This window comes from Ammodytes marinus, assembly GCF_949987685.1.
Source record: "Ammodytes marinus genome assembly, chromosome: 3".
In the NCBI taxonomy this organism is placed as follows: Eukaryota; Metazoa; Chordata; class Actinopteri; order Uranoscopiformes; family Ammodytidae; genus Ammodytes; species Ammodytes marinus.
This window is the reverse complement of record NC_137232.1, coordinates 2967876-2982652: the sequence shown is the minus strand read 5'-3', so window position 1 is coordinate 2982652 and position 14777 is coordinate 2967876. Positions and strand designations below refer to the sequence as shown.

The 14777-nt window shown below is 39.6% G+C and overlaps 1 protein-coding gene across 5 annotated transcripts in view; it reads left to right on the top strand.

Moving 5' to 3' along the window:
* Window positions 1-13981, top strand: part of tpst1 (tyrosylprotein sulfotransferase 1) — a 101992-nt gene extending 88011 nt beyond the window's left edge. For 2 of the 5 annotated variants that reach the window (XM_080052560.1, XM_080052559.1), the window contains exons 4-6: window positions 8496-8546; window positions 9372-9441; window positions 13531-13981. In XM_080052560.1, the coding sequence (XP_079908686.1) occupies window positions 8496-8546; window positions 9372-9407 (87 nt within the window). In that variant the 3' untranslated portion in view covers window positions 9408-9441; window positions 13531-13981. The remainder of the gene's footprint in view (window positions 1-8495; window positions 8547-9371; window positions 9442-13530) is intronic. The other 3 variants (XM_080052561.1, XM_080052563.1, XM_080052562.1) reach the window with 3 other exon arrangements.
* The last annotated feature ends 796 nt before the right edge of the window (window positions 13982-14777 follow it).

The window sequence follows — 14777 nt, the reverse complement described above, 5'->3', positions numbered from 1 at the left end:
CAAATTGTTCCTAAATCTTAGTTTAGTAAAACAAATGTAAAAAAAAGAGGGATAGGGAGAGATAGAGATATAAAAAATACAGCAGTAGCCTACATGTTTTTTCCAGTTTCAGATTGTGCATAAATTATAATTTATAGAGATCGGGAAACTCTATGCACTTACTCACAAGGGTGATGCAAACAAACTCAGGGAAAGCTAGTTTCAACCGTGGATTGATAGGTGGTTACTGCGGCAACTTGCACGCTCACACAACAGAGAGAGAAAGAAAAATAAACTTCTCTAAACAGGCGCTCCGGTTTATTTACCGGCCGCTAACTGACAGTTATAATGTCATCCACACTGAATAACAGTTAACACATCTTAAAACACTATAAGAAATAACAATCGCTTATCTCGTTGTTAACCCACCCGGTCTCCTCACTAGCAGTTTGTGTAGTATGGAGCCAGGGCTGCATTCGGATTATACAGTTTATTCAATCAATTCATAGTAATGCACCGCATTTAACGTTCAGTAATGATAACGGCGTTGTAACGACGGAAACAGTAATTAGTTAGATTACCCCGTTTAAATAACGGCGTTATTCCAACACTGGTTGTCACGGGTACTTAGGCATAGTTTATATGTTACCTTATAGAGATGGTGATCAGCGCAGTCACTATAAGGAGTTTAGGGGAGATGTAGCTGTAGCAGAAGTCAGTATTGTACTGTTGCAGAGGGGGCCAGAAGAAAAACTTTTTTCGCCAACCTAAAACCTAAATCACCGTTCAACAGTATGCTAAACTGAGATTATTTCAACAGCTTTTGTTTTTTTCGCTTATCAACTGCTCGATTCAGAGCTTCTGCAGATTATTAATTCGTCTGGCGGTAAAATAAAGCTGTGGAAAAAATCTCAGTTTAGCGTACCATTAAACATATATTTAAAATGTAGGTAAGCATACAGTATGTGGAGAACAAACATTTTTCTTCTGGCCCTGTGTTATACTACAGCCACCGCAGAAGCCCGGTATTCGGGCTTCCGCTACTGCAACACAAGCAAATAACAAAAGAAAAAGGCAATCTAAGAGCTGATGAGACAAAGGCCAAGTCTAGCTATACCCACCATCCGCTGGTTCAAAGAGCCCCGTCTCCAGCTCTCATGAGCCTCCAGTCCAGTCGTATGATATTACGTTCAGTAGTGTGACAGCGAAGAGAGATACCTCTGTGTAGTTGTGAAAGCTTAAAACAAAGAACTGTTCACTGATGTGAGCTAGCTTGAGTCAAACGTTGATCCTCCTCATGTCTTCTGCAGGTGTCTGTGTCAAACAATCTCCTCCAGCTGCCTGGCTGCTGCTCATTGTCAAACAGTCTGTTTACACCTGTGTGACGTCACATCCTGGTGCTAAGGTGCTGGGAAGTGTAGTCACTAACATAACCCTCATAAACATAGCTACAGCATGTCAACAATCAGCTATAGTAATGAAAAGGAATACAAACAGGAAAGGACCCTAAACGTGCCCATAACACCCTGTCTGCAACAGTACAATGCTGACTTCTGCTATAGCGACATCTCCCCTTTACTTCTTATAGTGACTGCACTGATTGCCATCTCCATAAGATATCATATTGATTATGCATAACGACCCTATACAACCCCACTTATAAACAAAAATACTAAACTATCCCTTTAATGGTATGACCTTTACCTGTTGAGCTACTAGCGTGTCCCAATACCTTATTTGTTAAGCGTCATACATGATATGGAGTGTTGCATCCAAACAACCACAACAATCTTGAAATATGATTTCTGCTTGCTATATTGATAAAAAGACAATGACTTGGTTCAGCCTTAGCTACTGCGTAGGGCTCCGTATGGTTTTGGTCCATGGGTGTCATGCGTTGCAAGTGCGTGGTCTTGGGTTGTGTCAGGTTCAGCAGGACCGGGTCTTGAAAGATGCAGGAACTAGCCTCAATTTTGGAACTCTATCACAGAAATTGATCCAAGAAGATTTCGGAATAAAAATTTGCATTACCATCAACTGAACCCGAACATGCTATGTATCTTGCATTGAGATGTCCTCTACTGACTTTGTTAAATTGGTAATACCTGGACTTCTTCTCTTTTTCCGGGCTTCACCTCTGGCTGCCGGTGAGTAGAGATTGTTCCAGCCTGTTGTGAATGAGGCTCGCTGAGACTGGCTCTTGAAACACTCAATCAATAGCTTTTAAGTGGCTTTCCAGTTGTTCCCTGGTGAGAAATGGATATTGGGATCGATAAGTTCTCAGCTGTTGCACAGTAACAATAATAAGATGGGTTAGTCGAGAGAAACAAATGTTTGTAGAGCTCCTTGTCTCCTGTGTTGGGCTTTCGGTCTGTGGCTGGACCTTTTACTTTATATTGATGCAAGGACAGTTAATGATGTACAGGCTCATATCATATTGATCCAGGGCCATCATCAATGTTGGGCCATTGTGGCACTCGTTGGCTAAAAAAACAGGCTAAAAGATGTATTAATGAGGACCTCACATGAAGTGATTGATTTGCCTTTATTCTTTAGCTCAGATTTAGAATTGAACTGACTTTGTGTTTGCCAGATAGTCAGTGAGTAAGAGTGGATAATACTATCTTATAATTCCAGATGTCTTATTCAAGGCTTTCTCTTTTGATTTGTGTTTTTAGGATCTTGCTGAACCATAACCCTTCAATACAATCAGTCGCACATGGCTAGGGCCAAATATTTCTTCTGTAGTTGCACACATGTGGCTTAAGGCCTCAGCTTGCTTAAAACAAAGGGCTTTTTGGTTTATTTTGGACCGTCTGACAGCGTCTAAAACCTGGGCAAAACAGTATATGTCCGTCTGCCAGCTTTTGTAACTTGGCCAGGTGGGATGAGGTTAAGTAAAGCAGGGTTTGTCATCTATCCATCTAATGCCTCGTTTCCACCGAGTAGAGCGGGTCGGGTCGGAGCGGCTCAGAGCGGGACAACTGACTTTTAAAAATCTGGGTGGTGTTTCCACCGCCGTCCCTACCCTTACTGGTAGGGCGGGGTTTAGGCTGGAAGGCGATAGCCGCCGCCAGAATATTGGTCGAACTATCGGGCTGTGGAACAACTGTGGTAAAGCCAGCGGTCTCTCGTTTTTGCTTGGTCAAACCAGCAACTTCTACATTTATTCCCCCTGTGTTGTCACTGAAGTAAGTATATGGGTCAATAAGCAGGAAAAAAAATAGCATGATTTGGCGATTAGTCGACTATAGGCAAGATTCGATCAACCAGATTCAACTACGTTCATTTTTAGTCGAGGACAGCCCTACTCCACATTTGTAGCTGATGAATGGTTTACACTTTAGATTAGGGGGATGCAGAAAGGTATTTAAATGACTTACTAATAATTTACCGATGATTTGTTAATGAGCATTTCATGATTTACTAAAAGCTTTATAGATGACTTACAACACATTTGTGATATGATAACATATAATAGCACTGATCATCTTATATATCAAAATATATCAAATATATATTACTGTTTTGTAAATGATTAGTACATCAGTATCTAATGACTCATATATGACTTATGAATCACATACAAATTAACATTATTATAAAGTGTCATCGGCAAGCGAATCACTGTGACACATTTTATGAATACTAAACTTTGAAAAAAGGCCTGGTTTAGATCACTACCACACCAGTTTGTGTACAAAAAGCAGTGATACCTTGATACTTGACTTTGTGGAGAATTACAATATTTTTCTACAAAGCTTTGTGTCAAACGCTGCTTGACAGGGTTGTCCTTAAACAAGTTTGAAGCTTTTGCTAACATCCTTTTTAAATAAATCTGGATTGCTTTAAGACACATCACTATACCAACATTTTTAGATTTAATGTTCTAGACCTGATTGAAAGTCAGTCCTATGAGTTTAAACTATTTAATTGACCATTTACATTATTTAGGCCCCAGGAAAAAAAAAACTCACAAGGCGATAAGAGTTTCCTCTCAGAAACATCTTCATACGCTGACTTCTTAAAATGGTACAATATAATGACCACTCAGCAATTAATGGCAATATAATATTCATCAAATTACTCAATCTGAGTTGATGAATTTTTATTTTGTTATTTAAAGCTAATTACAGGTCTGGTAGCACTGACACAAAGGGCAGAGCACTCATACGCAGCCTGTCTGAGGAGTTTCAGTGTGCATTTCAGATAGAAGCATTTTCTTGGAGGTAACAAATATCCCTAGAAAGTTTCCACCCAGAGAGGGAGGAAGTAGCTGAAACATTCTTCCATGCCGATCATGGCCGAACACTGGCCAACCCTTTGGGACCGGGGCTTAGTTTTCAGGGAGCTCCAACCATAATACTGAAGCTCAACCAAGGCTGTTTGTAACAGCAGACACCTTGGCTGACCTGACTGTGCTGGTCCCTCCCTGAGTGGGCGCTGTCTGGCTCTGCTCAGGCATGCTGTGGCAGGTTGTGAGGGTTTCTGCTTCCTGCAGAGTTTTCATGTGAATGTCTGATCTTAGTTCTTCAATGGTAACAATAGGAGTTGCCGAAAAACACCAGATTTTGTTGTGGGATTTATGAAAGACTGTGATGAAAAGGTTATACTTAACACATATAGGGCCAGTTTCACAGACATGGATTAAGCCTAGTTCTAAATCTAGTTCCTGAGTATTACTGTATTACAACTTCCTAGAATTGTAATTTTAACCCATTGTTCAAAGGAAATAGTCAGCTAATTTGGGACTGAGCCCTGTATTGGTGTTCTGAAGTCCCTTTGATCTTGCTGGGCAGTGAGAACCATTTCAACTGGCAACAGACCTTGTGTTCAGAGTGTGCTAGACATGAGCATAGGGGCTTCATGTTACTGCAGTGATCCCACAATCCAGACATGGAGTCTGGCCATCCAAGGGTGCACTCACACTAGGCCATTTCAGCATAGATTATTTCTATGAGGTGTCCAGAACAACATACTAAAAGTCCTAAGAAATCCTAGTTTAGGAAATAGGTTAAATTCTCATCAATCCAAGATGTGTGCCAGTAAGGCCAGACAACAATACACTATAATAGGGCTATTTTTTCCTTTACTCCTATCAAAATAAAACTTTATACAATGAAAATATCCATGAAAGGTAAACATTTTTGTATTACAAGTTTATTTGAAAATTAATTTGAATATGCAAATGAGCTATACACTAATCGAGTCAACTCAACGTCATTGTAAATGAGGGTCACCCCTCAATTGGTCTCTCGAGGATTCGAGGATAAATAAAAGTTAAATGAGTAGGCTAATTTTTTCCTTTACTCCTACCATAATAAAACTTTACACAATGAAAGTCGACGGGGAAAGTAAAACATTTTGTATTAGAAGTTTCTTTCTAAATTAATTTGAATATGCAAATGAGCAGTCTGCTAATCGGATATGGCCAAAATACACCATAATGGGCTTATTTTTCCTTTACTCCTATCATAATCAAACCTCACACAGTGAAAGTATACATGAAAAGTAAAACTTTCTTGGAAAAATCAATTTTAAATATAAAAATTTGCTGAATACTCGGCCTAAAAACTGTTATATTTTGATGTAGACATTCTCATAATGCTGCAATGCAATTGGAACACAGTTGTTATTTGAATATTTTAAATATGACATATTCAATCGATTATGAAGATGAAATTGCATCAATTTCAGATTCAGATTTAGATTCAGAAGACTTTATTTGCCATGACATGTGAACATGTATGGAATTTGATAGATTCATGGCTATTCGATACATTTGGCCAATACATGATTACATTTTATTTTTAATGAATGTGGTTTTAATGTGCTATGTTTTTTGTAAAAAGTTTTGTGTTTAAATTTTTTTCGTGCCTTGTTCTCCCGCTTGATGTCTGTCTCTGTTCCATTGGTCTGAGACTCAGCTTCCCTCCATCACCACACTCAGTGCGTTTCCATGGGACAACTGTATTGGATTATCACATATACCAAACTTGCCAATCGAACGGACCCCTTCACTTATCTGAGTATACATGGCCTTTCAAATATTCGATAAATGTCCGATGCATGGCTGTCTCCACTATGCTAGGTGGCGCTGTAGCCCTTTCAACAAGTGGTTATAGACGTCCGGTTCCCTTCCGGCAACAACCCTACTATTTTTTACGTCTCCTTCCACTTCCTTGTGAAATCCTCCGCAGGGATTCTCGAGCAATCGCAGAACGAGAACTCCGATATGCGATATCCGATCCCTGTATACATGCAGAGAGAATGCCGACTATGAACGAGTTATCTAGGTGTTCTTATCCGACTTTGCTTGTCCTTTAATGTGCCGATTTTTTGTGCGAAGTAGATCGGATAAAGGTGTTTACATGCATTTCACAAGTCCTGTTGAAGTCTTATTCGTTTATGTACCCGATTATGAGTCTGCATGTAAACGCACTGACGGTTGTTATTCACAGGCCTGGCCTCGCTCCACATTTATCAGCTCAGCCAACGACCTTGTGCTGCTATGGCCTTCTTTTCATTCTACCAGAGGGAGGAGACTACCCGTGTAGATATCCTCGCTGTAGAAATGAGACACATGTTAGTAATAATCCTGAAGGATCCGTTTATGTGTCGACTGTGTGGCTGAGGCACCAGCAAGAGAGGGAGAGCCAGACACACACACACACACACACACACACACACACACACACACACACACACACACACCATGAAGAAGTGGACACCCAGTGTGTGTCCTGTGGGATATTGACCCTGCCTGCCCTGCTCTCTTGTTTTTACAGTCAGCCTTTTGCCCGCTTGCTGTAGCCTCCTCCCCTCCCCCATTCATCCATGTCCCTTCTCTGTCTGTCTGTCTTTACATCTGTAGTCTGACACCATGTCATTCCTAGCATGCGTCCAGCAGCCTCTGGCCTTTAGGTTGCAAATGTTCACCTTGCAAGATGCAGTGTAACAAACAGGCCCCCCCCATACACACTGAGGTGGATATCATATGCGTACTAGCTGACTAAAGCCTCTTTTCCACCAAAAGAACCAGGGACTTTGAGTTCCAGGAACTCCTCTTCAAGGAACTTAGGCCCTGTTTCCACCTGCGTTTATGATGCAATTTTGGTAATGTGATCACAAGTGGCCAGCTCTCAGTCCGTGTGTTCACACCTGTCTTTCCACATGCAACTTCTTTGACCAGCTGTGATCCGATTCCATTTACCCGCTCTGTATGTAAATCAACACATACATAATTTCTGTTTGCATTGCTGTTTTTAGTTTTAGGAGAATAAGTTATTACGCCACTTTGACTGGTGAAACATGTGTGCTCGCCGGGATGCTATTCTAACGTCTGACTCTGATAAACAAACTCTCGTCACAACCACTGGCACGCGGCTTTCTAAATTAACGCAGTGAAGTTACTGCTTGTGCAAACTGCGGTCCCTAATGTGGACAAAAGTCGCATAGCTGTTTCCACTACTATTTGAATGCGGACACATCGGACACAAGCGACGTAAACCACCTCCGAATGTGGTTTTTGTGATCCGATCTCAATGCGTCTTGAAAGTGTTTCCACCTGTAGTGAAAGCTGTCTTCATGTGATCAGATGACAAAAATCAGATGTCTTTCCATCACAGCCTGAAGTCCTGCGAAGGTTATACATATCAGGCTGATGACGTATAGAAAATCAGTAAAAGTATCTGCACTGCATATGTTATTATATGATCAATTTAATTCATGGTGAGTTTTTACAGAAATCAGCTTAGTTGTATATAAAAAGTATATAATTTACACAACTATACACGTGTAGGAGGTTTTATTTTTAAAGACACACCAGAATTGTTGAGACTATAATGAATGTTGTCTGTATTATGTCAATATGCCAGTCAGCATGAACAGATTCTTTCTTTATCTATTTTAGCTGCTGAGCATAGATTATATTTAAAGCTGCTCAAACCTATTGACAGAAAGCACAGAAGAAGAAAAAAGGCGCAGTAGACACAGGGTGTGTGCACGGAGGACATTCAGGTCATGCTGTTTCTGATCACTCTTTATTACATCACACGCCCGCGGTCGCTCTCTGCATGTCACTCCCCTCTCTGCCCCATTTCACCTCTGTCTCTATCAAGAAAGCATGAAAAATGCCCAAAAATATATAAAAAAATAAAACAAAATAAATGTATTGATCCACACAGGAAAGGAGATGATCGCTAGTAGCACAGCTGAGTTTTAAACATGGCGGTTGAAACAAAACACTGCCAGAACTCAACCAATCAGAATTCTTCAGCACTGCATTAAGTTCCTGAACCTTTGTAAAGTCCTACAGGTTCTGTTCCTGTGGTCCAAAGATCCAGGAACTATAGTTTAGACCCTGGTTCCTGTGGTGGAACCGCACAGAGTTCCTCCAAAGGTTCCTAGTTCCTGGGGGAATGTTCAGTGGTGGAAAATAGGTTATCCCAGATGATGAAATCATGCCGAGTCAGTGAATTTGCTGAGCTCTGAACCCTGGCCCTTTGTTTTCCCAGGTCTTTAAAGGTGAATTTCAGCTACCAGATTTCCTAAAAGAACAATCACAGGTACAGTAACTTTTCTGCCTGTCGTCACGCTTTATTACTTCATTACTTTATTTTTCGAATTCCGCCTTTTTTTAAGTGTCTGATTTAAGTTAAACCATCTGCAGCGGAATGGAAGATCTCCTTTATAGATTTCCATATGCCCAAAACTTAATCAGCTCTTGTGTTGGACTTGAGTTTGTCTCCATGCAATGCAGCCCTTTATATTGCTTTCTGGTCCCAGCTTCATGACTGTCTTGCTGTTTTGGGTCTTTTTAGGGTTTATTTATTTTGTTTGTCAGTGTCTCTGTATTGTCTCTGTGTCTCTGTGTTCCACAGCCTGTCGTGTTACAGAGCAGCTCTGCCCTCTGCTGCTAGTTAGATAGAGCTACATCTGTTATCGCCACGCTTTAGAAAACACACTTCAGTGTGTGTCTGAACTTGAACTGTCTGTCTACTTAATGAATGTTTTACTGTCACTTGTCTTTTTTTGTAATGTTTACCTAAGTTATTATTATATTTTTGTTTTTATTATTTGCACTATCCTGTTGCTGCTGTAACCCGTAAAATTCCCCACTGTGGGACTAATAAAGGATTTCCTGATCTTCTTATCTTACCCTATCCGTCTGCTTTTCATTGTGTGAATGATGCCTTTCTATCAACACATCCAGCATCATTGTTTTTTGAGTAAAGGTTGAAAGAAAATCCCTATACAGTATTAAAGCCAGTGGCTCAGCGGGCATCCTCTTGGCTGTTGTGTTATTCCATGGTATTTGCTCACTTTATCACAGAGATGCCTGAGAGTAGACCCTGAAACTTGTGTTTTGTGCCTGTCGTTCCCTCACACAGATTCAGAAGTCTGCAGAGAGACCCAACCCCAGCTAGGAGCAGAGGGAGGGCCAGCAACCAACACACACAGGTATAGATGGACATTCTTATTCACTTTGCTACTAACGCTAAGTGAATATCTCCTCTACCTGTTCCGCTACCTGTCCGTACTGTGTGTGCGCTGAAAGGTCTGGTGTTAATACACAGCCTAGGTTCTGTAAAGGGGTATGTCAACAAAGGGGACCCACGGTAGCAAACAACACGCCCGTTTACAGAGCCAAGCTGTGAATTAACACTTTCTTTTGAGCACACACACAGATAGCGGATCATTAGGGGATATTCAATTTTTTTTACAAAAAGGGATTTTGACAACTAACATTCTCTGACTCCACCTTTTAAGTAAAAACACAATAGTACTTAGTATATTTTGCTGATAATACTTGTAATAAAGTATTTAAAGTAAAGGCACTCAGTTTTCAGGCAGACCGGCTTGTGTTGGTGAATCTGGGAGTTTGAATCTAGGTCAGTGTGGTGCTGGTTAGAACTTATATGTATATAATCTATACACTACAAAGTGATTTTAAAGTGAGGCCTTGACAGTTATGTCTCCATATACACATATTTCAGGATGCTGTGCATCCCCGGCAATAACAACTTTGGATCTGGAATTAACTGTTTAAGAAATATAGCTTTCGAAAAAAAAGTTTTCCTGTGGCACAACTTGCCCCCGGTGTGGTGTAAGTTTTGCCACAAGAGAGAATACCATGGGGTAAATTGTGCCACTGATATATATCTCATAAACTGTAAAGCAAGACAAATCCATAAGACAATTACTTATTTAAGGTTTATTTAAAGTAAATAAAGTAAATATTTTACAAAGATTGAAGGTCAATTTTCTTAAACAAGGCCTAGCAGATCTAGGTGGTTTTACCTGCAAAGCTCACAATGACAATGTCCCCATCATCATCTTTCTGGCCATCTGAACTCTCATCAGTGGTGTCGTTAAGGGGAATAGAGATGGCAGTCTCTTCTGAGCTAGTGTAGACGATCAATTTCTCTTTGGTGACCAAAATATACAGCCATGCCACTGGCACAACTCTCAGAAATGTACTTTGCACTAGCTGCTCCGTGCTTGTGGAACAAACTGCTACCTGACAAATGTGATTCCTTCTCCATTTTATGTACACCCTGGCTTTTCCTCCCCATTAACTATCTTACCTCTGCACTACTATCTTTGTTTATATGTGGATGTATGGGCTTTATGTCTTTTATTTGTTATTGTTATTTTACCTTCATTGTTTACCTACTGAATGCACTATGTGCAGCACTTTGGACAGTGCAAACTATTAAAAATGTGCTTTTATAAATACATTTTACTTACTTACTTACTAATAACTCACCTAGGCCCTTTGGCACAAATCACCCCAACCCCAGAATTTTGGATAATAAGCATGATGCAGCAGTTAAGGGCTGACATTGTGCTAACTGTATAGACTCAAAGTGTAGCATACTAAAGCACTAAAACAGGTGTCAAATGTTTTCAAATTTGTCTATAATTGTTCAGACACAATAATCAAAACGCCTTGATCATGGAAATTTTACTTTGAAAGGCAAAATACAGTTTGGTTTAGCTTAAATGTGCTTATATCTTATTCCTTGTGTCTCCCTTCTTTACAGGATCAGTCAAATGGATGGCTCTTCTTAAATATATGGTCACATTTCCAATTTCTTCTATGGTTTTCTAGAAACCATATAAAGCTCTGACTGGAAAGCTACCACTATATTTGACAGAAATGCTGCTTATTTCAGATGGGCTTTATCAAACCCGCTCAACTGACATGCTCATGTTATATGTCCCCTATGCCCGGTCTGAGCTTGGTAAAACCGCTTTTAGCCATAGTGCCCCTGACTCCTGGAACAGCCTACAACATACAATTAAAATAAATACACTCATAACTGTTAACCAATTTAAAATTATTATTTTGAATCAGCCCCTCTACACTTGTAACTGTTTTAATTAGGCTATTATGTCTCTCATTCAATTGATCGGAATGTTTTAAATTGTTGTTGTCTGTGTGTGTGTGTGTGTGTGTGTAAACTTGTTATGTATTCTCATTGTATATTGTGTATATGTACAAACTCGACGTCATTGTAAAAGAGGGTCACCCCTCAATTGATCTTTCGAGGTTAAATAAAGGAAAATGAAATGAAATGAAATGAATGAACTTCCCCACTGGCACAACTCAGGCCACTCTCCACTATACAGGTGAAACTCGAAAAATTAGAATATTATGCAAAAGTTCATTTATTTCCGTAATTCAACTTATAATTTTGATGATTATGGTTTACAGCTTATGAAAACCCCAAATTCAAAATCTATAAAATTAGAATATTGCATGAAATCAATAAAAAAAGGATTTTAAATACAGAAATGTCAGCCCTCTAGAAAGTATAATCATGCATATGTACTCAGTACTTGGTTTGGGCCCCTTTTGCATGAATTCCTGCCTCAATGCGGCGTCGCATGGATGCTATCAGCATGTGGCACTGCTGAGGTGTTATGGAAGGAGAGTTGTCTGGCCAATCAAGCACAATATACCATGGTCTGTCAACCAATTACTAGTGGTGTTGGCACTGTGGACAGGTGGCAAGTCTTGCTGGAAAAAGGAAATCAGCATCTTCATAGAGCTTGTCAACAGACAGGAGCATGAAGTGCTCTAAAATCTCCTGATGGATGGCTGTGTTGACTTTTGACTTGATAACACAGTGGACCAACACCATCAGATGACATGGTGCCTCAAATCATCACTGACTGTTGTAACTTGACACTGGTCATCAAGCAACTTGGATTTTGTGCCCCTCCGCTCTTCCTCTAGACTGTGGGACCTTGATTTCAAAATGAAACGCAACATTTCGTTTGTATCAGTGATGATGTGAGGTATCATGTTATCTGCTGCTGTTGGTCCACTGTGTTATCAAGTCCAGAGTCAACACAGCCATCTACCAGAATAGTTTAGAGCACTTCATGCTTCCGTCTGTTGACAAGCTTTATGCAGATGACAATTTCCTTTTCTGGCAATACTTGACACCTGTCCACAGTACCATAAACCACTGGTAACTGGTTGGCTGACCATGGTATTACTGTACTTGAATGACCAGAAAACTATTCTGACCTGAACTCCATAGAGAATCTATGGGCTATTGTCACGAGGCAGATGATACACACCAGACCCAACAATACAGACGAGCTGAAGGCCACTATCAAAGCAACATGGGCTTCATAACACCTCAGCAGTGCCACAGACTGATCGTCACCATGCCGTGCCACATTAATGCAATAATTCATGCAAAATAAGAACCCAGACCAAGTTTATAGTAGATGAATGAAAATACTTATGAAAAGAGCGACATTTCTGTATTAAAAATATTTGTTATGATTTCATGAGCTGTAAGCCTGAATCCTGTAAATTAAAAAAAAATTGCCTGAAATATATCACTATATGTCTAATATATCTAGAATATATAAACTTTCACTTTTTGAATTAAATTAGATTTAAAATAAGAGCTTTTCCATGATATTCTAATAATATGAGTTTCACCTGTACATAAGTTAGACACTGGTGCAGCATCCACAATAACACCAACACCTGTAATAGTCACTAGGTTCTAGACACACCTAGGAACCCATATTAATGTTCACCATGACCAAAAGGGAATTTTGCGCAATAGGTGACCTTTAAACAATGTCAGAAAACTGTAGAAACTAATTTTCCCAAAGCTCGATGTGACATCTTGAAACAATGTCTTGTCTGTTCAACCAACGGTGAAGAGCCAAAGATGATTAGTTTGCTTTCATGTAAAGCAGCACATCTTCACCTTTTCGAGTGTTTTATACTTAGCTCGATAAAGGATGTTTACAATTCATTTGATTTTGAATATTTCTGATGATTTTAAGTAAAAATCGGTCAAACCAGCTAAATTGCACAGCTTATCGACACACAATGCAATCACAGCCCAACTAAGACATGAGCATGTATTTTTTTATTTCATAAAATTACTTCAGGTTTTATTTTACAGAAGTAATATTCAACTCTTCATTTAATGATTTAAGATTTTGGCAGGTTGTTTTGGAGTGGCCATGACATGCTAAGCTAACTTATCTCCTATCTGATTGTCTCAGAACAGGACTGGGTCAGTGGGACAGTAAATCATGGACCTGGTCTCACCCGTCTCACCATCTGTATTGGGCCTGGGCATCTTTCAGAGGGGACTGCTGCCACAGCTCACTGCTGCCACAGCTCACAGAGAACTCTTGGCCTTTGGATGTTGTACATTAAATCATACTAATAATACCTACACACCCACAGAATGTCTGCTGATTGTTATTTTTTAGTGTCACATCATGCTCATCGTGTTTTTTTTATATATATATATAAATGATTTCTGCCTATTATTCAGAGAGAGAAAAATTACTCTGTGATTCTGTTGTAAGAAACTGCAGTGAACAGAAATCACCAGAAGTATTTATGAATGGAAAAATTAGCTTTTTGAAGATGCAATACCTATTTTAATGTTTTTTTTTTTCATGCCTTCGTATTGTGCAATTTCATGGGTACTGATCAGTTTAAAGTATCAACCGTGATAAACAATGCTTTTTATAAAAACATGGTGTGTGGGTGTTTGTTCTTTGCCACTGTTTTTTTTTTTTTTAAATCAAGATCTTTTTATTAGTTTTTTTAGTATTACAAAGTGCCAGGTTGGTCAGTTGTTACAGACAGGTTGTGTAAAAAGAATAAGTAAAAACAACTTGTGCCACTATATCGAAAAAAATAAAATAAAAATAATCTCTCCCAAGTCACTGCCAGTGAGCATATGTCAGCAACATGTCACAAAAGTTATCATCGTTAAGGGAATGAATGACTATATCACTATTTAACTTTGCGTGATTATCAAGCATTCACAGAGACTGAAATGAGTTTAAAAAAGGTCCCCATGCTTTCTGAAATGTTGCACTGGAATGTTGAAGCGAGTACCTCCATTATTTCGAGCTTAAGACAGGACATAACATCTCTCAGCCATTGTGTATGAGTGGGCGGGACAGGTTCCCTCCACCTCAGCAGAATGGTTTGCCGGGCCAGAAGAGAGGCAAAAGATATAGTACGTCGCTTAACTACAGTTAATCCAAACACCTCGTCAGTGACCCCAAAAAGTGCAATTAGAGGTTTTGGTTACAACTTGATGTTTAACACCCGAGATAATGTTTGGAAGACCTCTATCCAGAACTTGTTAAATATCTCCTATTATACTACTTTTCTGGTCTTAATTTCTTGTTAACTGCTATAGAGCAACCTGACACGAATCACATCACAAAAAACAATGTAGATTTTCGGGAAACGCTTCCTCTCATCTGGGCGATTCAGCAGTCTC